Source organism: Tinamus guttatus, unplaced genomic scaffold, assembly GCF_059628265.1.
Source record: "Tinamus guttatus ecotype Peru unplaced genomic scaffold, ASM5962826v1 Tinamus_guttatus_pri_ptg000327l, whole genome shotgun sequence".
Taxonomy (NCBI): domain Eukaryota; kingdom Metazoa; phylum Chordata; class Aves; order Tinamiformes; family Tinamidae; genus Tinamus; species Tinamus guttatus.
This window is the reverse complement of record NW_028288861.1, coordinates 2,169,276-2,194,080: the sequence shown is the minus strand read 5'-3', so window position 1 is coordinate 2,194,080 and position 24,805 is coordinate 2,169,276. Positions and strand designations below refer to the sequence as shown.

The following is a 24,805-nucleotide window of genomic DNA, read 5'->3' as shown; positions in this document are numbered from 1 at the left end:
CAGTGAAGAAAGGTGATAGAATACAGTAATTTCTATTCAGGAAAGTCCCATGGTGATAAAAAAGTTTAACACATCTTCCATCACCAAGAAACAAATCTGACCTGTAAAGCTACTTATATGCACAAAGGATAGGACCTGAAGCAACACATTTTAGGGCTGTCTAGACTTTTTTTTCTACTGGCTGCACAACCTCCTTGTGAGTAACAACCACTCTTGTAGAGAAAGATCAGCCAGACAGGAAATCAGGGCTGGAGAATACACAAAGATTAAAAGGAATAAAAGGGTAAACTGACACTGAGAAAAGCAGAATAGAGAATACTTGTAACAGTTTCACAGCAAGAGAAATGCTCCAGAACATTTCTCAGGATTGCTATCAATACACAGATAACAATAAAGGGAGTTCACCTCAGGAGAAAGAAATGTTTCCCTCAGTTGTTACTTGCTAAAATTACAGCATTTCCTTATTAACATTTAGAAAAATTGTAAGTTTAACAAAATTAATTATTTAAAACAATTCACAAAAGCACAGAAACAGCTGTTGAACCTCATCACTCTTTCACTTTTTGCCCACAGAGTTTATATATGCATATGTACACTAATATATGTTTTATTGCATTTATATAAAAAGTATGAGTGAATATAATTAATAAATAAATACACAAAAACACCCACATATATAGTGATTAATACATTTGGCTGGAATAAATATATATGCATGCAGTACATGCACAATTAGTTGCTCCTGTGGAAGTCAGCTTTCCAATACAGTTTGAATGGAAATACAGCTACTTCAACTTGTATCTAAGAATTTGAACAACAAACAAACCTGTTTTACATATGAATTTCCTGAAACATTACATTGCTCTGATCCTTTGTTTTCTTAAGAATAAACTCTACTAGGAAAACTTATTCAGAAAATTGTGAAATCATCATTAAATTATTTCTATGATACTGAAATGAAATGTGCTCCTTACCTACCTAATGCTTGGTCAGATCTCCAAGTAACATTTACATGACTGTGTAAAAAGATCCTTTGCTGAAAAGATTCCCAAGAATAACAAAAAAAAGACCTACATTTTTCAACCAAAAGCAAGTGGAGGAAAGCACAGAACACTCACTGGTCAAACCAGAAACATGCTTTGTACTATGCTTTGAATATGGAATTGATATGCATTGATAAGGAATTTCCATGTTCTATCTCAAAATTTTCACGTAACATTTTAAAAGTTACAACAGTCTTAAAAACATTAGGCAAAACACAAATGCTGTTTATTGCAAAGTAACAAAATTATTTAATTCCTGCAGTTTCCTCCCTTGATTACAAGCACATCTGAACTGCAGTCCACGTGCTACATTTCATTGAGTATTCATATAGTCTTACCCTGAAAGAAGAGGAAGATAATAGTCTCCTCCTGCCTTTTTTGTTTTTTAAAAACAGCCTTTCTTGAATTTGCCTAAGAGCGAAGCACACACAAAAGTCGTTGTCCTGCATCTTTACAACCTGACTCATCACACGGTAAAGTCCTGTGCTGTAATTAGTGGCAACAGCACATTTGTCACCCAGATTAGCAGTAAGTGGCTTTCTACAAGGACTTTGGATTTTTGTTTTTAAATCAATTATTAATTTGCTAACAATTTAATCGCAATGTTCTAGAGTCAAAATATAAATAGAAATCTTGGAAGCTGAAAATCTGGAGAAGAAATCTTGAGAAGACTCTTCCCTAGAAGCCTGACAAATGTTTAATTACTACACATAAGTTCTAAAGACAGGATGAACACAGACATCAGGACTACTCATTTTCACCATTTACAGTTTCAAAGTTACAGCACTTAAACTTGCAAAATCATTAAAAAATCAATTAGAACAAAACACAAATTCACTGAATGATAAATCCTACCTTCTCCAGAATAATACTCAGTTGGGACAATATTTTCATCCCAAATAATCTTCTCTGTGGGGTAAAGGGGCATTTGATTGAGCTGCTGAATTTGAGATATTCGTCGCTCATGACGGGAAACCTAAAGAAGAAAGGATGCATTTAAGATGAGCATAGGTTGAAATGGGACTACAAAGCTATCTTTGATAAACATGCATTAATCCACTAGGCTTTCAGTGATTATATGTTACTTGCCAATTTCTCATTTTTTTTTTTAAAAAGTTTTATTTTCTATTAACTAAACTGAAGGCAGCTAGTGACATCAAAAGACTAAAATGGGCCAAGTAATCAAGCACAGTTCTAGTGCCCAACAATCATTAGGCTGCTGAACTGACCAAAATGGGCACAAGAGCTGAAAATATTCAGTCAAGGCTTAGCAGGTAATTGACCTGAAATTTTCCATATTATATACAAACCCACAGAAGTGAAGTATGTCATCTGAACAAATACTTCCTTGCGGTATCTGTAAATGTACTACAAAGTATTTAAATCTGAGGAAACTATCTACAATTTAAAAAAAAAAACATAAATGGCAATGTAAGCCAGGGGAAGAGAACAAAAAATAGTTGTGCTATCCAAATATTGGTATCTATTTAGAAGCCTACAATAACGCTGACACAGTCTGAAGATCTGAAAAGCAAAGGAGATTTCAGACAGCTTTTAGGACCCGGCCGGAGTGGGGACGCGGCGGCGTTACCAGCAGCTCCAGCAGGAACTCCTTGTCGTGGGCCGTGTCGCCGCCCTCGGGCAGCGCGGGCAGCAGGCACAGGTGCGACGCCACCTGGTGGAGCACGTTGGGGCTGCGGGGAGAAGGGACACGGCGCTGCCGTCAGGGCCACCCGGCCCCGGGGAGGGGGCCAGGGCGGCGCTGCTGTCCCCAAAGCACAACCACGAGCTGCAACGAGCGACAAGTCCCGCCCGGGGGTTCATGTTTGAAACAACCGCTTAAAACGCTCATTTTGGAGCACACCCTGCGTCTGTCAAAATACAGACTATTGCTCTAGTAACCACGGTACTGAGCAATCAATTAAGACTATAGAGCAATCGATACTATACAGGCAATAAAATAATACAGATTTATTATTCCTATTAGAGATTGGGAGAAAGCAAGACTTTTTTTTAAAATAATGTTAATGACTATAAGGTAATTGATGTTGAAGTTATTTTAAGCAACTAGCCATTTTCAGGAAAATAAGTGATTTCTCACATTCACTAGAAAAGCAAAATAAGTATTTTTAAATATTGTAATTAAGACTGTTCACTACTAGTTTCTCATAGCGATTTCAAGCTCTCCCTTTCTCCCCTATTTCAATAAAGGCAACAAGAAAGAATAAATATGAATAGGTTATTTTGCTCTTATCAGAATGTGTAGTCATAAAAAAGTTAAGAAATTTGCTAAATTAAAATACAACAAGAAAACTTCACTTTCATGTTGATGACTTACCTGAGAGGTCCAAAAAACTTCACTAGTGACTCACGAGCATCTACTGCAGCTACATTTGAGAGTGCAAAGTCATAAAGCTCTGGGAAATGTGCAAATGCTGCTCTCTAGAAAAACAATGCAAAATTGAATTTAAGTATGTTAACAAAAAAAAATTAATAACCTAAACATTTACACACAAGCACAGCTTCCTCTGCTTCATAGCACACGGCATTCATTCTATGGACACTGCCAGAACAGAAATAAAAGTTGCAGTGAAATCTCCACTTTTCCTAGTTAACATCACCTCTTTATAACTCCATTACCTTTCTGAAACATCTCCCATCAACGTTGGCCAAGTTAGTCATCAAAACAAAAATATGACAAGACAAACATGAATCTTGAAGACAACTAAGAATAACAACAACAAGAAAAAAGTTTTATTTATGAAGATGACTTGAATTTTGTTAAAAGTGATTCAAAAACATTCGAAAGTGTAGCTATACCGTTGTGTAACTACAGGTGATCATGGACCTCGGTTTGTCTCTTTATGGAGAGCACTGCTTGTGCTATGCAAGCAGATTTTGAAGAAATGGTGCCACCTACTGTATAACATAAATTAAATCCCTACCACTAGATTTAGTGGACACGAGCCACCTTAAATTTAAATCATAACATCAAACCAAATGTGATTTTATTCACTGGAACAAATTACAGGGCTATTGATCCTGACTGTAACTTTATTTAGGTCCCCTATATTGACTGTTTATTTTTACTTTATCTACATACATGATATGAAGTATTAATGAAGTCCTCAAGATGGTATAGAAAAAAAAATCAAATTAGAATTATTCTTGTAAATCAATAGGAAAAAATAGATTTGCTTATGGAAATAATGTCTATTTTACTTGCAAGTTTTAGTTAACAAAACTGCATGTCTCCTCTCCCCCAAACCCTTCAATCTCTGCCTACCTGTAAAGATGTAATCCTGTCATAATGAATTGTTGTCATCTCATTCTCTGTCAAAGCATTTCCAGTCTGATCATTGATTTCGAAGCCAGTGTAGAATTTCAGCATGTCTAAAAGCTGAGACATCATGCATATAAATTAGTGGATTAACAGTGAGACAGACAATCTACCACAAACAAAAACACAACAGGAAAAGGCCAGGGATCATGCACAAAAATCAGCCCCTCAAAACACTCAAAGAAAGAGACTAAAGAGTTGCATCTATGTTTTATTTTTGGCTGATGCACAGAACAATTCTCTGTAGAAATCTCACCTAAAATTCACCTAAATTATATCAGAGCCCACAGCTAGAGAAGTTTTTATATATATATATATATATATATACACACACTTGATAGAAGACTTTAAAGACTTGAAACTGAAATAATTGCCCTCCTTAGCTAGCCTAGACAGGAGAGTCAGCAATACTGAGAGTCACACAAGAGTTAAAAAGTATTTCCAACAACTCTGAATCTCACCTGGCAGAAGAGGTGACCCTCCTTCTCTCTCTTGGCAAGGCTAGACAGGTAACAGTGCACCACAAGGTGGGAGTCGTCCAACACGGTATTAAACCAGCGTCGTGTGGGAAGCAAGGCCTGGGATAAACAACCTTGCATTAGTACACACAATTCTTCAGAATTTTAGATACGCTGGTTTCTCATATTTCTCCATTTCAAGAAGGTAGATAAAACAACTGTTGCAGTAGTCACCTGGTGGTTTATCTAATACCCTCAGAGAGATCTTCATAATAAAGCAGCATTTTGCCATGACAGGACAGCCCAACCACAGCTTTTATAGTACAAGAAACACAGTACAAACTTGTCATCATCAAGATTGTACCCTGCTAGTAACAAGAGTAATAAATTAAATAAAGCAACTGTTCAACAGTTAAATGTATGTCTATTATGTTTGCTACATGAGATATGTCAAATTGCTGCAATTTTTTAAACGTATGTTCCTACATTGATTTTATTCACTTCAAACTTCTTTCTCCAGAGAGCAGTCTTTCTCCTAAATACAGCATGGTATCTTTACTCTTTTTCAGATGCTCAGATTAGACTTCAGGATTTTTCAAAACTGAATTACATGAGTTAAAAAAAAAGACACCACTTCATGCTTATGCGAACAGTTTAAGCTGCTGTGTGTGGAAACTGTTTAATAGCCAATGATAGCACCTCTTAGCAATCCCCAAGAAAAATGAGGTTAGTTGTTCTCAATGGAATCTACGATTTAATTTAGAAAACTGAAAAGCACAAGCATTAACACGGTGCTAAGAACTTCAAACAAATGTCTGTAGTAGAGAACATTGTTTTTTGTAAAGACTATGCATAGCAACTAATCTCAAAGGGAATGAGAGCTTTTCTTGAAGTCATTCCTTTCAAATGACCAAATTAGTTGATTAGAGTGCATATAATTAACACGAATCAGAAATATCTTCAACAAAAGGCCTCAACACATGTAAAAATGACTCATTAACAATAAACACTGAGACAGAAAGTTTTGGGTTTTTTTAGTTAACTTTTCATGTTTGTTCCAGTCATTACAACAAGCCTCCTAGACTCCAAATTATAACCCTTCTGTAACTTCCGTATTAGACAGGCTTATCAACTTATTAACAGCAAATATATCTCTTCTTAGAGATAGAGTCTATTATGGCCCTAAGACAATGATGTCTAATTGAAAGAATCCTTTCTACTACAGTAACAAGCACAAACTACTCAAGGGATTTAGAAAAGCAGTTAGCCTGCATGAGTTCAAGAAAAAGTTACTTCAAAAACCCTGTACTTGCTGCAAATTCTATTTCAGATTGTGTTAAGCTGAAAAAGAATTTTTTTTAACTGCTGCTCATGAGATAAATTATTACTATTCTCTTTGTCGAGCAATTCAGAATTGTATGTTTCACTTGTAGTTTGTCTGACTTATAAACATTACTACTCAGGACACGAAGGGACAGTATGGCTACGATCTCCTATTCAGAAGTAGAAAATCATTATTAAATGAACATAGATACTATACATACATAATCACATGTTCCATGATATAATGTTGTGACAGCATGAGTTAACACTTGATGCATGCAAAACCTTAGCAGTGTAGATCTGGAAAGAGACTGTAAGTAATTCTGCAACTTACCTCAAGATCTATCATGAGTTCAATGAACCTCTCACAATAATGAACTTTGTCCATAGATATAGGACCTAGATACAAATTAAAAACTGTTAAACAAACTAGCAAACCAAAATGGCAATTGATCCACACACACACTATTTGCATTTGAATTGTTCTAAACATAAAACAAAAAGCTGCTAGCAGATCAGAATTAGCCTTAGTAAGATCAGAAAATTTATTAATACACTTTTCTCTTATTCTGAAACAATTCTTTCCTTAATTCCAAATCAGAGGATCTTTTAATATAAGAAAGTGATGGAATTAGGCTTTCAGAAGTAACTTTATTCACTCGGAAATGGACAACCAGTCTAATAAAAAGAAAAGTTTGCTCAACCTTCAACAAAACATCAATAGCCTACTGCCTGTGAATGCTAAGCTTCTTAAAAACATCGCTCGCTTTCGTGCAGACCTTGATTGCAGTTTTTAAAAACGTTTGCAATATTTAAAGGCGATTAAAGGTGAATCAGGTGAAGATAATAATTTTTGCCTTGTAATGGACCGTGTGTGTCTGGTCAGGCAAAGTGAGATAACTTTAAACCACTATAAGCTCATAAAATCTCTTGCTCCACTTCCATAAAATCTCTTTAGTTTAAAGATGGGAGGTATGTATATAACAAGTGTGATTAGTTGATCCTGAGCCTTCACTGGACCTATTACTGTGTTACTGAAGTATGGCCATCCTGCATCAATTGCATTTAAATACGATCACACTAGGGCAAGGGCAGCGCGAACTGTCTTGAAGAAAACTAAGGCGGCTCTTAAGGAACCTTCAGAATCAAGTCAAAACAGAACTTTAAGTCTGTTTTAATGAATGCATCTGTTTTGTAAAGCCTCTGTGTGATTGTTAATATATATTTTATTGTAAAACTGGCCTTGCATAAATGGGAAGACACAGCTGGATATCCATTTTGAAAAAGAAAATAGAGAATTCAGTTCAGGTAAGAGCTAAAACTTTCTAAGAGTTCAAGAGCAAAAACAGAATAGGAAATGATTTTGCCCAAACTACACAGCACTGGTAGTATAATAAACAGTAAGGCGGATTTTTTGTTTGTTTTTAAAGGCTAACACTTTCCTGTACTAACAATTCTCCTGTCTAAATCAGGCAAGTACATAATTTTCTTGTCATAGAGCAGTCAAATCTTACAGAATTTCACTCTAGGGTTTTGTTCTTACCATAACTCAAAAAAGTACTGACAGAATAGAGCATTATGATATGCATTTATAACACCTGTTCAACAAAGCATCTAAATGTGCACTGAAATGTTTTAGTGCTGTAAGAAGCATGTAAGCAGACTGTGATGAATATTACTACTCAACTTTTTTTTTTTTTTTAGTTAGCAATAGAACAGAAGTAAAGGAGTTCTGCTATTTCAGTTCTAACTTTGACATCAGATCCACAGAAATAGATTTTTCACTAAAAAAAAATCAAATCATATCTCCAACTCTCCATTCCTCCAACTATGGAATAGTTGCTTCAGCAGCAGAAAAGAATTTAAGACAGATTAAAAAGACACAGCAAAATAACATAGACAACAGTTACCTGAGACAGGTATTGATTTTAGCACAGAAATGAATTTCTGAATAAGCTGTGAAAGAAATCTTCTCTCCCGATATGCTCTAAAATCAGATATATGACAAAAGAGTTAGTAACACGTAAAAGCAGACTAGAAGTTTATCCTATCTTTTACTAGCTTTACTGCAGTAAGTTAACTGCAGTAAAATTTATGCAAAGATAACTAACTAAACTGTTTGGATCATAATTTGTTCTTACCATTAAAGGAGACACTTTAGCAGAGCCTACATTTTTAAAAACCACACACAGCACCAAGCTGTCTACCATACAAGTCTTCCATACAAGTCAAAGTGTGCCACAACCTGCCCACACAGCTGCACAGAAGTATTTGGAAGAGCTAATTTTAGTAATATATACACAAGCTTATTTGAATAATTTATTAGCTATCTGTATATGAGTAAAATTTTTGATCAATGTCAGTTAAAAAAGAACATGAATACCTAGATATTCTCCTGTGACTTTCATCCTACAGCTTTAACATTTAATGTCCTAATTAAACGGTTCAAATAAAACACAATAGTATTTTGCATGAAAACTCTTGAAAAACAAAGCAGTTTCCATGAGACTACAAATGATCGATCCCTCATTTGCCATTCTTTTTTTTTTTTAAATATAGTTTTTAATACTCAAAATTTTGCTTAGATAAATTACAATGAACACATGGACAGCTTTTGATTCAACAGAAAAAGATTTTTCTGTAACGTACTGCATTCTTGCTTTTTCGTCCATTTTCTCATCATTTTTCTTTATGAGATTCCAGAATTTTCTTAGCTTTGGCGTCTTTTTCAGTTCCCGTTCCAGACGTTTCTGAAAAAGATAATTATTCAGACATGAAGAAACTTTGTTCTTACACAAGTGTAATCCACTTTCCTTATTAAGGTGTAACAACCTGAAATAAATGCCTTTCTCAGACTAATCTAAACAGATAGCACTGAAGAACAAGAATGTAATACTGATAGACAGAGCTAACTCAAATATTTATTAGCTGTGGCCAAACGGTCTACTGGGTTATTGGAAAGCAACTCTATTCCAAAATTAAACTTTTTAATATAACATACAATAGTGAAAGTACTTACTTTAATATGGAGAATTTCAACAGTGATATAGAAAAACATGACATGAAATTTTGCCTTATTTTTCTGTATTCAAAACAAAATGGCTCATATGAAAAAAATCACATCAAATAATTTCTCCTGGAACTAAGGAGGTATCATTATACTGCTACAACTAGTTCAAACCTATAAGTAAAGATGAACCGATTTGCATGCGGATGTGGAAAAACAGGCATAGAAGAAATCTATATACAATCTAACATTATACGCTTGTTAGCGATAAGCAGCAGCCATAATATATTAAAAACCCCTCTAAGATACCTCATTTCATATTGCATTAACTCTACAAAATAAACTTATATCTTACAGCTGTATGTTTTCGACATACAAAGCATATGAAGGAATCAAACCTACTATATTCTCACATTTCAGTTTCAATGTGCTTGGATGTTGAAGCCTTATTTCTTTTTTATTTCCTAGATTTTAAGTCATAGGAAATTAAAAAAAAAAAAAAAGAATCGATCTTCAACACATGGGAACACACTGACTTGCACACAGACCTAGTGTTGGCAAAACTTTTTTCTGCCACGGGAAAGTTTCTGCTAACAAGCAGAAGAGATTTACCTAGTAGGCTCACCCGAGAAATGATGACAAAATGAATAGTTTGTCACTTGGGTGCAGAGATTTTTGCACCAAGAATAAGTACAGAGGTTCAATAAATTCAAATTCTAGTTCCGAATAACGTTTATATGCATCAGCAGGGCACCCAGCTCATTCTCACTCCCTCAGTCCCACCATATGAATCAGTCTCAGCAGTCTTTCTGTATCCCTCCCTTCTCTTTTCCAGTGTTTTCTGTTTCCACGTAAGTTCAATTTCCCAACCCCTGCTCGTCTTACAGACCTCGTCTGTAAGTTACAAGCTTAGAGGAGCTATCACAAAACTAACAGGAACAATTAATGAACAGGAATACAATTACATGAAAATTCACAACCAACCGAAAGGATAATTTTATCAGATATACAAAAATATGATTTTTTTTAGCACTGAAGAAAGCACTGTATTTGTCTTCCTCAGCAGTCAGCACACAATTTACATTCCAAGTCTCACATACTGTCAGGAAGATTGTTTTGCTCGTTTACAGTGTTATGCTTACAGGTTGCAGAGCCATCCACATGGGTAAAGAAATGAGTTGCTGCACCTGGCCTCTGATCAAGTCCACTTCCTGTTAAAAAGTTACAGAGAAAAAAGGAACTTTTAAATATCTTAAATTTTCTCATGTGCCTATCTTGCATGTGTATTTTTACAAAATAGATCGATGTGAATTACCCTCTGAAATGATATCTACATCGCTTCATTACACTTTGCAGATTTCCTAACAGGAAAATGCATAGTACTCATATCCAATAACTCCAACTGTTGATACCTTTCTCATCTTGGGTTCCTTTCATGGATTCTGTCAGTTTTTAATACTTCGCCTGGAGTACCATTCACACAAGCGTTTTAGCACAGAAAGTGATGAGAACCAATGTTACTTATTCAGTCATTTCTCATTCTCACGCTAATTTTTCTTACTATGTTTTCTGTATTATTTTACTCTGCCCTTTCTCTCTTTTACCCTTTACTCATCAACATTTTCCACATGAATGACTTCTTAAAACTAACTCAAAAGAAATGCAGATTGACATATTACCTAAACCTCATTTTAAAAGTGAAGTAGTTACTATGTGTTCCTCAATATATAATGAAAATAATTTTATGCATTTTTCAACCAACTCAAAAAGAGCAGAGCAGCAAATATTCAGCTTTTAAGGGTAATATACTATCTTAATATAAATCTGAATGCAATGCCTTTAAATTGCACTTAGCAGCAAGTGTTGCTCCATCAGATTTTGAGTCTCTCACTTTTATGACCCTGTACCACTGCAAAGTAAATGTGGTGAAAGAAACAAGAGTTAAAAAGAGGGGTAAAGGACCTCTCTATAAAAAACAAATCTGAAAAACAGAAACCTTCATTGGTCCCTTTCCTAAGAACAAGTTAATCAAACTAAGCACACAAATGCACGGTCACTCTTTATCTGGAACATACCAAACTACTGAAGCAGTGATCAAGGAAAAGCAGTAGGACTGTCTGTTCATGTAGAGAGAATTCACTGTCACTTTCAACCAGCGATTCTTCCAGGATGCATTTGAAGAAGAAGGGAAAGTGTTCTGGCTTTTTTTTGAACGTCTAGGAACAGAAGAGGTAATTCATTTTGAGCCAAGCTCCTACACATTATTTCAATTTTCATTCACATAACATAGCTTATGTATTGTAAGTCCATTTAAATCTCTGAAAGGAGGGACTTTTTCATTTATTCTTTACAGTGGTCAGACAGCACAAACCAAACAAGACTAAATAGTACTCTCCTGACATTGGACATGGGGATCCTGACATGGATTATGGCAAAATAATTGAACAGTTCATTAACTGACAAAACTGAGCAGGTAGAAATATCAGTTATTAATTACAAATGTGGAACTAACCCTTAATTATGTCAGGGTTCCCCTCTCAACACACACACACACACGCACACACAGAATAACTTCACAGGCAGCCACCTGCCAAGCAGAAGATTTAGCTAAGGTGCATGTACCTGCCATTTTGCTTCTGGTTCCCATGCCATAACAAAAAAGCTGTATAGAATCTGTCCAGGTCATGCATGTAAGTTACTAATCCTTTTTACCACTGATATAATGGCAGTGTTATCATAGTGAGTGCGCTTCTGAAATGACACTCATTATTGCATTTCTATCTAGCTCATGTGGAGTCGGCCTGTGCGCATTGGGCCAATTATCTTTGGATCTACTATTATACAAAACAATACACACAGAAGTCACGTTAAGACGTTATTTTAGCATGGAATTTCACACAAGAAAGCTACAAAATCATACTTGCAGCTTTAAAGCACGATGTTATCAGATAAATAGAATAGTAGACTTCCCGTGATACCTTTATCTCCATAGATATAAACCAAAAAAACAAACAACAAAAATAACATAGCTTCTTTTAAATTATTCCAGCAAAATAATGCCTCTCCAAATGCCAGACTTGTCAAGTGCCTAAAAAAGCAAATGCTGTTGATACGTAAGGGCATCACAGCAGAACAGAGGATTCACACAGTAAAAGGAACCAGGTGATCTCTCGTTTGACCATTGTTTTCTCAAAAGAAGAACAAACTGTTATTTAAAATGCCATGACAGAAATTTTGGATAAGGTACCACTTCATTTTAACACTACAAGATCTGCTACTTTCCGTCCGTTTAAGTAAGTGCACTGCAAAAGCTGCAACTTGTGGATCAAAGTCAATTCCAGGTATAATTGAAATCGGTTACCTCCCACGCTGGGACATTCTCTCTGAACTTCTCATTCACCATACAGCAGATTGACATTAAATATGCCTTACTGGACACCTCTGGAGAATAATTCATCCATAGGTAATTTTCAAGATACTGGCTGTGAAGAGACAAAAAATGTTTCATTAGTTTCTGCCACCCACATCATCTGTCACTCAACTGAAAAAGCAGTTATCCACAGGGTTTTCTTCCTCCTCCTCAAATCCATCTTTTTGATTTGTGAGTAGTTCCTGAAGTTACCTCTCATCTAGGTCACTGCAGCAAAACTTGTTAATGGTTGACTAAAGAACATCACAGGCGGCACTTCACCGTATAAGATGCAAACATCAACTTTGTTAAGAGAAAATTCACAGCATATTATTTTACAGTATTTCTACTATAACATGCATTTTAGAATGATAGAATCATAGAATGGTTAAGGTTGGAAGGGATCTCTAGAGATCATCTAGTCCAACCACCCTGCACACGCAGGATCACCTAGAGCACATGGCATGAGACCATTTTATTAAAGAAAACTAGGAACCACCTAGACAGATTTTATGCTTATGAAAATCATTAAAAGCAATTAAAGTATTACCTCACAGCATAACTAAACAAAGCATTATTATGGGAGTGATTAAATGATTTTATTCAAATCTCTTTTTCCCTAAGTTTAATTGCCTATAAAGTCAGAGTGAACAACTAGACAGTGGGAAAATGCAGTTTCCCAGCAATGAGACTTTTTTTTCTTCAGTAATATGACACTTTTTCACAGGAAAAAGCTCTAAAATTACAGTGCAGAGATGAGAGAAAACTTGGAGCAAGTGTGTCCCTTCTTAAGCTATCTATGCTGGCCAGCTACTCCTGGAGAGGTAATCCATAAATCCATCAGCTACAGTGATATCCTTATGCCTTGTGCTAATTTAACATATAGCTGCCATCAGAAAGAGGATGATCCTGTTCTTTCCTAAACTTGAGACTGCCCAGGCATTCCTCCCTTTTGACACCACCTCTAGCATTCATTTGGCTGCTCAAGAGCAAATTCTTTTCTTCTGCCTTGGCTAAAACAGCTATTTACTTTTTCCACAGTTTATTCTTATGATATGTTGCAATAAGGTAGTTAAACCCTTTCAGGTAAGTTCCACAGACAGTAGAAGAAAGGCAGCAAAAGCAGGGCTGTCGTCAGGAGGGACTCAGGTGCAGAACCTCAACCAGAATGGGAGGCTTCAAGGGAAGCCAAGAGACTTTCACGGGTGTGTTTACAAAACGGACACACAGTATTTCCCCAGAGCTTACAAAATTGGGTACAGTGCTTGCATCTTCCACAGGAGGGATGGGGAAAGCAAAAAAATCCCCAAAGCTTCATATTTCATTTCCCCCTAAACTGCAATAAACTTCAATACTTTTAATAAAAACAACCTTAACACCTCCCTCCCAAGTGAGAATAAACATACATGAACTCTATTTAAACCTAAAGAATAGAGAAATATCTCATATGTGTGGACAGGAGAGTGAGACTCTAAAAGGGACAGAACGGGAAAAGAAAATGATTTTCAGGACATATGGCAGTAGATGGGGCTATATACCAAAAAGTACTAGTTATATTCAACATTACATGCTGATAACATGAAGAAAGAACACTCACAGAAAAGATTAAAATACTAACTACACACTATTTCTTTGTATTATGTATTCTCTTGAATATTTTGAGTATCTTTTGTATGCGTTGCATTCTTCTGATATAAATTCCACACCACCATGCCTATCAACATTCACAAACTGTATCTTACTTCTAAACAGATTTCTTTTTAGGTGAATAAATTTATATTGATACTGTTGCAGCAAAATTCATTTTTTTCAAGTACCAAACTGGAGGTTTTAGCGTGTAGCGATAGATGAGTATACCACCCACAAATTGATTTACTGGTCTGTACTTGTTTCTCATGTTTACTTTCAGCTGTTGCTACAGAAAAGTAACTTAAAATTTCACTCCAAGTATCTTACCTGAATTCAAGAAGCATTATCTTTCTAATAGCAAATCTAAAAAGGAGAAAAAAAAATCACCAATTAACACAGAGGGAAAAAAAAGCCTCCATGACTATCTTAGCTACATGGAAAATGACCAACCTTTATCCTTATTATATAAGGAAACCTACATCATTCATCTAGGAGGGTTTTTTATTATTATTATTATTATTATTATTATCATCATTATTATTATTTTCACACAAGAGCAATGGCTTGAATGCAGAAGTAACTGCTGTAACTTTCATGCTACGGAAGCTGGACGGTTCATGCATGCTCATTAAGCAATCAACAAGCTCACAGAAATTAATCCATCTGGATACTAGGTATGGAGATACCACTTCCAACAGCCATATATCACTAGAAGCTGACAGCGCTTTCTAGGAAACTATGACTAGGTAACTCGTTCCTACACACTAGCTACTACATAACAGTATCTCTTCCTGTTCCCTGGAAATGGAAATTTGCTTTGATCCTACATGGCAGTTCTTACCTTACTTTCAATTTCACTTTTTCTACAGAGAAACTGTAGAATATAGCTTATTTTTCCCTCTACCATTGCAATCGAATGTATTGAGACTTATGCAAAAAAAACTACCCACAGCAAATTCTTTACTTGATCTTCCCTATATAAACCTTGGTGGCAAAAGGAGGACCCAGCCACCTATGACCACTGTGACAGTTTTAACAGTTTAGGAAAGCAAAAAATCATAGCCAACCCTCTGATTTTGAGCTCATGAATTTTCTTTTTGCCACATTTTGTCTTTGAAATGACATCACCAATTAAATAGCTCAAATGCACCTGAGTCATTTTTATCTGCTTTAAACATCCCAATGTATTTTAAAGCAGCTCAATAAGCATTTCAAAACATTTCAGTATAGACAACTTCGGAATACTTGTCTCTTAGTGGCACACTTACTTTGACTTGACAATTTCTTTTGTGTACACGTCTTCAATAACCTATGGGAAAGAATATTTCAAAAAGAATTTTAATAAGTTCATATATTTCATGAAATGATTAAAAACACATTCAAGCATACTATGCACTCAAAGTTACTCTGAATTAGTTATTCTCTGCTTAATGCTATTTGGCATTACGTCAAAAATGTCGTAACAGGTAAGTTTCAGCTCTGAGGACACTAAACACTCCACTGTCAGATATTTTCACTAAAAAAATTCATTGGCTAAGAGGAATAAAAAGCACAAGTTAGAATTTTCATTCGAATTATTCAGAAGGAATAGCCTACATCTCACTGAGATTTAACATACAAGTCAAACAGATACATAGACCTTTTTATTGTTAATCTTTGGCTTATAGCTGAATTTAAAGGGTAGTCTTGAAGAATCAGGTTTGCATCAATCCAGCCACTGTTTCTTGTAAGTGACCAAATTCAGACCATTTTCCCTATTTTTTTCAAATAGGACTAGAGAGGAAGAAAAAAAAAAAAAAAAAGGTGAGAGAATTTATCCCATTACCCAGTGCAGCAGTCACACTCTGGCAGCAAACTCACAGTCAGAGCTGTAGTTTACCTGCTACCTACACTCTAGTTCTAACACACAGAGGCACAAATATTACCACAAATACTATAAAGAAGGTAAACCAAGGCAAGAGGTAAACTGGGCCAAATATCCACAAGGGAATGAGAACTAACATTTGAGAAGTCTGCACTACCAAAACACAACAGAGAATTAGGTCAAATTTTAAACATTCAAAACACAGATAACCACCAATGCAGCAACTCGCTTGTCTGATCAAAACCCTCTGAAGAAGTTTTTAAAAGAAACTTTTTAAAAGTTTAGTGTTTCCTACATATTTAGTCCTTCTTTAACTGCTGAAGATCTCAAATATCTTCGTCACTCACAGATTCTCAATTACAACAAACACAGCAGAATGCAAAAGACGTGCATTGCTACTGCACACCTTCAGAGCAGTATCTATGCTTATAAACCACAAACAACTTAACCTATATTAACAGTGTGTTAAGCAACTCTTGACTTTCCAAGCAGTCTCTTATACCCTTATAAAACACAAGCATCGGTGAGGGGGTTAGCATGGCAGATAAATGTAATTTCTCATTCTTTTACAGCAAGGTACAACAGCAGTAAAAGTATTTACCTTTGGATCAAAGGACAATTTCTTCTTCACGTGAGGAGCCCAATATTTATTTGCTAACTGTAAGGAAAAAAAAAGTTCAAAATAGGTTAAAAAATACATTTTCAGTTTATGTCTCTGTAACACACCCAAACCCAGAACTTTATTTCACTAGTTTCTTGCTTACTTATTATAAGTTGAAAAGTTGAAATTAAGTATCGCATTATGTTTACCAACAATAATGATTTTAAGCTACTGAAGATTCTGTGCCTGCACGTTTCCAATAAAGGGATAATTCCTCACATTAAAAATAAAATCAGAGGCAGAGATTGCTGCATAATACACAGAAGCCTCCTCTTCTTAGTTGCCCTTTATCAAAACTCTAGACCATATACAGCAAGCTTTCCAGAGGCCGCAAACCCGACTGGAAACCCTCTTTTGAAGTAGGCAATGCCGTAAGGTAAGTTGGAGGATCTGAAGGAGGAAAGCAGCAGCATCAGCCCCCCAACACACTGAACTACTAGGAACTCTGCAGCTCTGCGGGCCCCGCAGCAGCCCTCGCTCATTCAGCACCCAACAGCCCTCCTCACTTTCGGGCATCCCTTCCCGCCGGGACACCCCCACGGCCGCCGCTTGATCCCCCCGCCCCGCGCGGCCCTGACGCTACGGGCGCCCCCGGCCGCACCTGCGTCACGAACTCCGCGTTGATCTGCGACACCGTGGGCGCCACGATCTTCTTGGGCGGCGGCGCCGCCGCCGAAACCGCGGGCGCCGCCATCGTGCCGCGTCCTCCCCGCCCCGCGCGGCCCGGAACGGCCCGGAACGGCCCGAATCGCCCCGCCCCCGGCCTGGCGCGCTCAGCCGCCCGCGCGCACCGGAAGTGTGGGCAGAGAGCCGGGCGGAAATCACCTCCGGGTGACCTCAGCGCGCGGCGCGGGAAGCGCTTCCGGGGGGCGGTGCGGGCTAGAGCGGCGCGGGTGGGGGATGGCGGCGCCGCTGCTGGGGAGTGGGAGCGCTCGGGGGACGCGGACGGGGCTGCGCGCCTGGCCTGGCCGGGCGGGGCCGAGCCGAGCCGAGCCGGGCCGGGCCGGGCCGGGCCAGGAGGGAAGGCGGGAAGCTGCGAGGGCGAGAGGGTGGCCCAAGGAGAGCGCTCTGAGGAGGCGGGAGCGCGAGGCCGCCGTGCTGCGGCATGGCGGCCAAGGCGTGCGGGGAAGAGCGTGGTGCGTCCATAAAGAAGTCGGGCACGGCCCATGAAGCACGCTGTTAGATCTTCTTTTTTTTCTTTTTTTTTCCCGCCTGTGCTAATGTTCTTTCTGTAATGTATTTAAATTAGTCACGTTACAGTCACGATTATTTACAGTAATTAATCCTGCAATAGGAATAGCCCAAGGCCAGTGTGTTAAAACATCCCTAAAATGTGAGGGAAAACTGACACAGAGAATGTAACACGTTCCAAACGCAGAACAGGGAGGCCCAGGCGACACCTGGGATCTGATCTGGTGCTTCATGGAGGGAAGGACCTCATTCTCAAAGCAAGTATGACCCAGGATATTAGTGCATCCCTAGCAAAAACGAAGGAAAAAGAATGATCAAAATACTTACCATCTAAAAACATTGTAAAGACAGACACCAAGGAACATACCAAGCTTATGATTGCTTCTATGCCCTCTCTTCAAATGCTGTGTAATGTAAATACACCTAGTGAATACTGCTATCATTACTTAAATATTTGAAGCAAAGTGTGCAGTCCCAATACTACACAAGAGCTAATACAGAAAAGACCAGCCGAGCAATAACACCCTCTGGCTCCTGCCGCGCTGGTGGGTGCATCGTATCAGGGCAGATGGAAAATCCATGGGTGCCAAGTTTGCCTGAACCGTGTCTGCCGTGATCGCCCTGGAGCAAGGGCGAGTCTCCCTCTCTGCAGACTCCCCCTTGTCTCCAGGACATCGGATACCCGGGGGTTGGACTTATCAGCAAGAGTGAAGCGAAGAGGGGATTCCTCCAAGTAGGTCCACGAAGAGGCCAGGGTTGCAATCCTGCTCATCGCCCGGCTTCCTCCTGCAGGAGCCTGAGCTCCATCACCTCAAATACATGATATGGGGTACATGGCATGATACATGTGGTGTGTGTATTTATAACATGGAAAATCTGTGGAGCAGAGGAGGGGCAAAAGAGCCAGAGGGAAGAAGTACATGCTTACGGAAGCCAGCAACTTGGTTATGATTCAGAATGGCTTGCTATTAACTTACTCTATTTAGTAAACAGATTAATTAAGGAGGAAATTAACCTAATCCCTAGAGAAGCTACAGTGCTTTGTTTCTGTGCTCATTACCCAGGACCTGCCACTTGGGCCCTTCAAACTTGCAGGCAGATATCACTGCAGTCTGTTTGAATATGACCTCCTTTGTTTTGCTATCAAGGTGAACTCCATTTCATTTCTTCAAGAAGAGGTTAAACTAAATATTCTTTTTGAAGCTGAATTAGAATGTACAGTGGGAATGGAAAAAGTAGTGACAGTATCTTGAATAGGATCAGACGATGGCCGCATTCAAATAAATACACCTGCTCCATTCCTTTGCTTTGCAAGATCCAGAAAATATGTTTGCTATATGGAAATAGACAAAAATCTAAAGGGTTTCAAGAGCTACTGATAGTAATTTCTGTAATAACAAAGATTGAGCACTATCCTGTCTATTAATTAAAGCTTTTAGAGAGAGCTATAATTAATAAAGATATGCAAATGTAGACAATTAAAATACACTTAAACTAACATACTCTGTATGACATTTAAATTGTGATGAAAATCAGCCAAAGTTAAATACTTCAATTTAAAGTAATCCATCCAGAGGCTGCAACTTCAAGATTGACCTAGTAGACAATCTACTAAGGTACCAAAATTAACTTGTCTTATGCCTGACAAGTTATACATCATCTCAGAAATCAACATGTTTGCTTGTTTCCATGTACTACATGTTTGCATGTAGTATCAGGAAGAGAATTGTAACAGTTTGTATTCAGGAAGAGAAGGAACAAATCAGTGCTGAAAAAAAAAAAGGAGAAAGGATTGAAAATTACATACCATCAGGCTGAAAATAGGAAAGCTTCTAGAAGTGGCTTTCAGATGGGAGCTCTACGTTTAATTTGTGTTTAAGACATTGTTTGATACATTTAGGAGACATTATGTGATGATTACTGATGATCTGTTTGCCATACCAAATTGCCATACCAAAAGGTAGGCAGGCAAACAGATTTTGGACTTGTGCCATTGAATATTCCCAGGTAGTTTTGCAAGTCTAGTTTAAACCATTCCAGCTGTCTCAATGGCTGACCTCTGCTTATGGTAGACATCAGTCCTGTTAAACATCCCTCAAAAACTGTAGATTTCCATGCAGTATCAAAACTGTGAAAGCTCAGAGATGAGTCCGTACTGACCTAGCTTTTGGCCGCTGTGTGTCCCAATGGGGAGCTTAGTTGCCATAGACTTCTCTACAGCCAGTGTAGAGACACAGACCCTTCCAGGAGTCAAGTCAGTTCTCACTGAAGTGCTCTGAGTCATCTCCTGCAGGAGCCCTTGCTGGTAGTGGAAGCTAAAGTAGATGCCCAGTGTTAGGCAATATGATTACATCCCTTGATAGCAATTTGAAATGAAGTGATAAAGATCTCCTCCCTACAAATAATGCATTACAGTGTTGTTTCTAAGGGGCTACTGTTTAGTTATAAAGTACTATGATGTAGGGATGTAAAAGAATATCAAAAGTACTTTGGCAAGATGTGTCACTTCCAAATATCAAGAGCAACTAGACTTTTGAAGAAGAGTCCTGAGATCAGCCATACTGATGCTGATCATATGCATCATACTGATGCATACGTGGTGCCTTTGTCCTTACCAGCCACTCTCACCGGGTTCACGACTGCCCGTTAAGGCTCTTCTCTTGAATACTGCACTCGGCTTGCCCAGCACGGAGACAGGTCTCTCACCCTCCACCCTCGAGTGCTTTGTAGTCAAGGGGGGAAAGGAAACCCTGCACTCCTCCTGCCCAAAGCCCCCTTTGAACTTCCCCAGCTTTCTGTACTCGTTGACTTACTTAATGCAAAGTCAAGAAAATCAAATATTCTTTCTCTTCAAAAATCTGTTAATTCATTCATGAAGATATATATTATTTAAAAAGTCACATGTTTGAGTAGATGCAAGTTTCAAGACTATTATTCTAATTTCCAGGCTGCATATATTCTTGGTCAATTTATATTAAATGCTGCTTTCTTGCTTAACTAGCAAGCAAGCATCCTGTTTTGGATGCTTACCCTTCTGTGTTCTTGTAGCAAGCAAAAAAACTGTAAAAGCCAAGGTCATAAGCTGGCCACATTCTTACATTTATCTCAATGGGATTTATCAGAATACAATATCTGTGTCTCAGGAAATATCTGGTGATAATCAGCAGAGGTTGTTTCCATGTTCTATCCTTTCTTCCTTATAGATTATTTTAGATTCTACTTTTAGTTACAGAAATGACGATTTCTAACAATGAGTACTCAAAAAATATACCCACAAAGCATTCTGATATTATTTTTTAAAATTTGGGATTATTTTAGGTTCTTCACTGAGACATGAATTACAGATTAATTCTGATGTTTAATCCTTTAAAACTTAATTCAGTCATTTGGTGACAATTTCTATGAATCAGAAATTTGTGAGCTTGTATCTTGGCTATGGTGTTAACTTGTCACATGTTGATGGTATAAATTATTTAATTATTAACTCATAAGGCAAGAGCATTCTGAATTTGCAGTGTTTTGCATTTTGTACATTCTGTGAGGGGTAAATATTCTTAATTCACTTTTAGCAGAAAAAATACACCTATTACACTATTTATAAAGACTTTGTAGTAGTTTTAAATTACAGCCTGTTTTCACTCCATTTCTAAGACATACTAGGCGGATTTTCAAGCAGGGAGGCATCTGATTGAAGACTTTGGAATTTTGTTACCTGGAAACTTCTCCACAAAAATATACTCAAGGGGGCAGCCTTGACTAGCTTTCACTGGAGATCTTAACCCAGTTAAAGAGGATTATTTCTAGGGTAAGAACCCATGGTGGTCCTATTCTGGGCGCTGTAATACCTACCTACCAATTAGAACGCTTCTCCACTTAAAATAGATTCAGCACCTATATATTTCTAATATCAAAAAGTTTCCCTTTCTGTTGTTTTTCCTTCATACAAATCCTCCAGGCACTTATGCTCTGAGTGTTAAACCCTTCCAGCTTCTTAGACCTCCTAACTGAAGCCCGCGCTGGCAGATGCCGATTCCAGGTGGGTGCCATGTTGCACCTACCCCGGCTCCAGCGGGACAGGTTTGTTCCCGAGCAGCGACAGCCGCCACCGCTTCGCTGGCGGCGCAGGGTGTTACCTCGCGGGGCCGAGGCCCTCCAGCACCATTCAACAGGCGGCTGCCCTCCTCGTGAGCAGGCGCTGTGCCGTGGGGCACGCGGTGCCGCGCGCTGCAGCGGTCCCTGGCAGAGCAGCGGCCCTTTGCGGGGCTCTGCGGTGCTCTGTGGTGCCGGGGTGGTGCTGTGCAAACTGCCCGGAGCGCGGGCGCCTCGGGCAGCAGAGGCCGTGCAGGGCCCCCGGCCTCGGCTGTGGTTCGGAAGCTGCCAGCCCCTTGCCGGGCGCAGGCTGCTCCCGTAGCCGCGGACGCTCCGGCCGCCGGAGCCGTTTGGTGGCACCGGGAAGCGCCCGCCAGCAGCGCCGTGTTCCTGCCCCGTGCCCTCCTGCTGGGGCTGTCTTTCCCGGTCCGGCAGCGAAAGTTCAACCTAGGCGCAGAGACCCAGTGCCCCATCTCCTGCAAGGCTTTGCTGTGCTTCATTTCTTGACCAGGTACAGCGATGCATGGGCTCTTCCCTTCACAGCCTGCAACACTACAGCCTACAACTGCAGTCGCTACTCCTTTCTGTTTATGTTGAACGCCCCTAGTGTTTCTTGTGACCTTGTGATACATAACTCAGAGGCAAAGGGAATGTCTACAGCCATTTTTCCAAAAGAGATTTGTCATTGCTCTGACAGTGGATTTGTCTGGATGCAAAACGGGAAAAGACAAGCCAGAGCAAGTGAGTTATCCGGGTGGTCAGGGTACATTGATAGGGCTGCTTAGGATGAGGCTCGAGATATCTACAGTACATCTCACTGATACAGTAGCTTTTTTCTCTGGTCTAATGCAATCACGTTACACTAAACACATAAGCTTAGCTTTGGGGGAATTGCCTAACTACACCTGGCTACCTCAGCGTAGGGCAGGCGAATCCCCACCTCAGTGGCATAAGCCGTATGTTTAGTGGCCTTTCTGTGAAGCAAGACCGTAAGGCTCAGGAGACTTCAGTCCTGTAAAATCAAGTTTTATCTCTAGCTTCTTGACATTTACAAATAAGCACGTAACCCTCTGAGGATCCCTGCAATGGAAAGCTCCAGACATGAGAAAGATCAGGAGGATGGTCTCATCGTGTGCCTTTATAAACACACAGCTTTTCTTTTAGAAAAGTGACTACAAATATGCAGAATTTTGAAGTATTAATTGCAAAGTTAATATGAAAAGTTTGGAAAGAGATGGTGGCAAGCAGGGCTTGGAAACAGAATAATACATACACTATTCAAAGAAGAGCAGGAACCTCTTGTCTCTTACCTGTTCAAATAATATATCAAATCCATTGATTGAACCTGATTTCTGGTAAATAAAATTAAGAAAGCTTCTCGCAAAAGGTCATACGAAACTTCTACCATTCTAAAAGTTTAGGCACACACAATAATAGGGTAACCACTATTATTATTGCTTTGATTATGATTTATCTTTCGTAGTAGCTAATATTCATGCAAATGAAATGTTCTGTCTGTTCATTGTGGTTTTAATTCAACCACATCATGTTGCTTTTACTCTTGTGTATATTCTTGTGGCCCAAGAGTTTGTCACTTGTGTTCATCTCATTAAATATGAGTACCCACTCAGGAAATATGTGTACTTTCAAATATGTGTACTTCCACTCAGTAAATATGGGTACTTTCAGAAACGATGCCTCAGTTTAGTAACAGATGCTTCTTTAAATATTTAGAATTTTAAAGTGTAAAGAAGCCGTCAGTAGCATTCTGATTTGTGTATAAATATTTATTTAGCACACGTTCTGGCCAATATACTGCCCTTGATTTTTGTGCAAAACTTACAGTAACTTCGATGGAAATTCTGAGCTCATGACTAGAGAAGAATATGGCTAATTCAGCAACCCAGCTGCTTTAGTATCCCGGAATAGCAAGCAATGCCTCCATGAGGGAAACAGGGAAATAGGAGCGTTTATGTCATCCTCAGCTTTCTGGTGCTGGGGACACGTTTGGCTACCAGGCCAAGTTAGAGCAGTATTTGGGCTATTTTAATTCTCTCCAGACGTTTTTAGATAGATTCGTGTCACCTGGAGCAAACCAGTGGCAAGAACCTAAGAAACCAGTGGCCAGTTCCAAGTGCTCTAGAAATTCACGCTGGAAACCCTCTGGGAGCCATTTATGTGATATATTTCCTATGGGGAAGTTTCTTTCTAGATACATAACACAGCATAACCTCTTCAAACCATGTGGTGTTTTGCCTTTCAAAAATACCTTCTTTTCTTTTTCAATATTTATTTGTACCACTCTTAACTGTCACAGAAATCAGGAATTGGTAACAGAAATACTGCGTCTAGCAGGAATTCCTTACTGGTAGGAAAATCCTAGACAACCCTCTCAGTAAGCCTGGCAGAACTGTTAAGTCTTTACACAGTGTGTGAGTAGAAAAAACTGTTCAGTTGCCATAGTACCAAAAAAATGCTATAATAATATTTCATATTGACCTTTCAAAATAATATGGCTTTGATTTAGTTATTTATATAACGGGTTACCCATAAGCTCAAATGTCCAAAGATAAGACCTCATAAATTTAAGCTTTTAGTGGAATAATTACTCACATAAAACTACATTCAAAACAATTATAGTTGCAAAGTATGCACACTTCAAGAAGCGTCAAACACAAAAAGTTTCCAGAGCATTTTCAATTTGTTTTGATTTGTGAATATGCATTATATTACTCTAAATGACAGGACATCATCAGAGAGTTTTCAGTTAATGAGCTCCTCCTTGTTAAGT

At 38.5% G+C, this 24,805-nt stretch overlaps 1 protein-coding gene across 1 annotated transcript in view; it reads right to left on the bottom strand.

Annotated features, from left to right (window-relative positions):
* AQR (aquarius intron-binding spliceosomal factor) overlaps positions 1-17,428 on the bottom strand; it is a 47,313-nt gene extending 29,885 nt beyond the window's left edge. Inside the window, exons 1-15 of the mRNA XM_088529353.1 lie at positions 17,336-17,428; positions 16,675-16,731; positions 15,478-15,518; positions 14,537-14,572; positions 12,533-12,653; positions 11,247-11,387; positions 10,314-10,382; positions 8,814-8,914; positions 8,075-8,151; positions 6,499-6,563; positions 4,845-4,961; positions 4,330-4,443; positions 3,382-3,485; positions 2,635-2,737; positions 1,899-2,019 (exon numbers count right to left, since the gene is read on the bottom strand). Of these exons, the coding sequence (XP_088385479.1) occupies positions 1,899-2,019; positions 2,635-2,737; positions 3,382-3,485; positions 4,330-4,443; positions 4,845-4,961; positions 6,499-6,563; positions 8,075-8,151; positions 8,814-8,914; positions 10,314-10,382; positions 11,247-11,387; positions 12,533-12,653; positions 14,537-14,572; positions 15,478-15,518; positions 16,675-16,731; positions 17,336-17,428 (1,360 nt within the window). The remainder of the gene's footprint in view (positions 1-1,898; positions 2,020-2,634; positions 2,738-3,381; positions 3,486-4,329; positions 4,444-4,844; positions 4,962-6,498; positions 6,564-8,074; positions 8,152-8,813; positions 8,915-10,313; positions 10,383-11,246; positions 11,388-12,532; positions 12,654-14,536; positions 14,573-15,477; positions 15,519-16,674; positions 16,732-17,335) is intronic.
* Between the last annotated feature and the right edge of the window lie 7,377 nt (positions 17,429-24,805).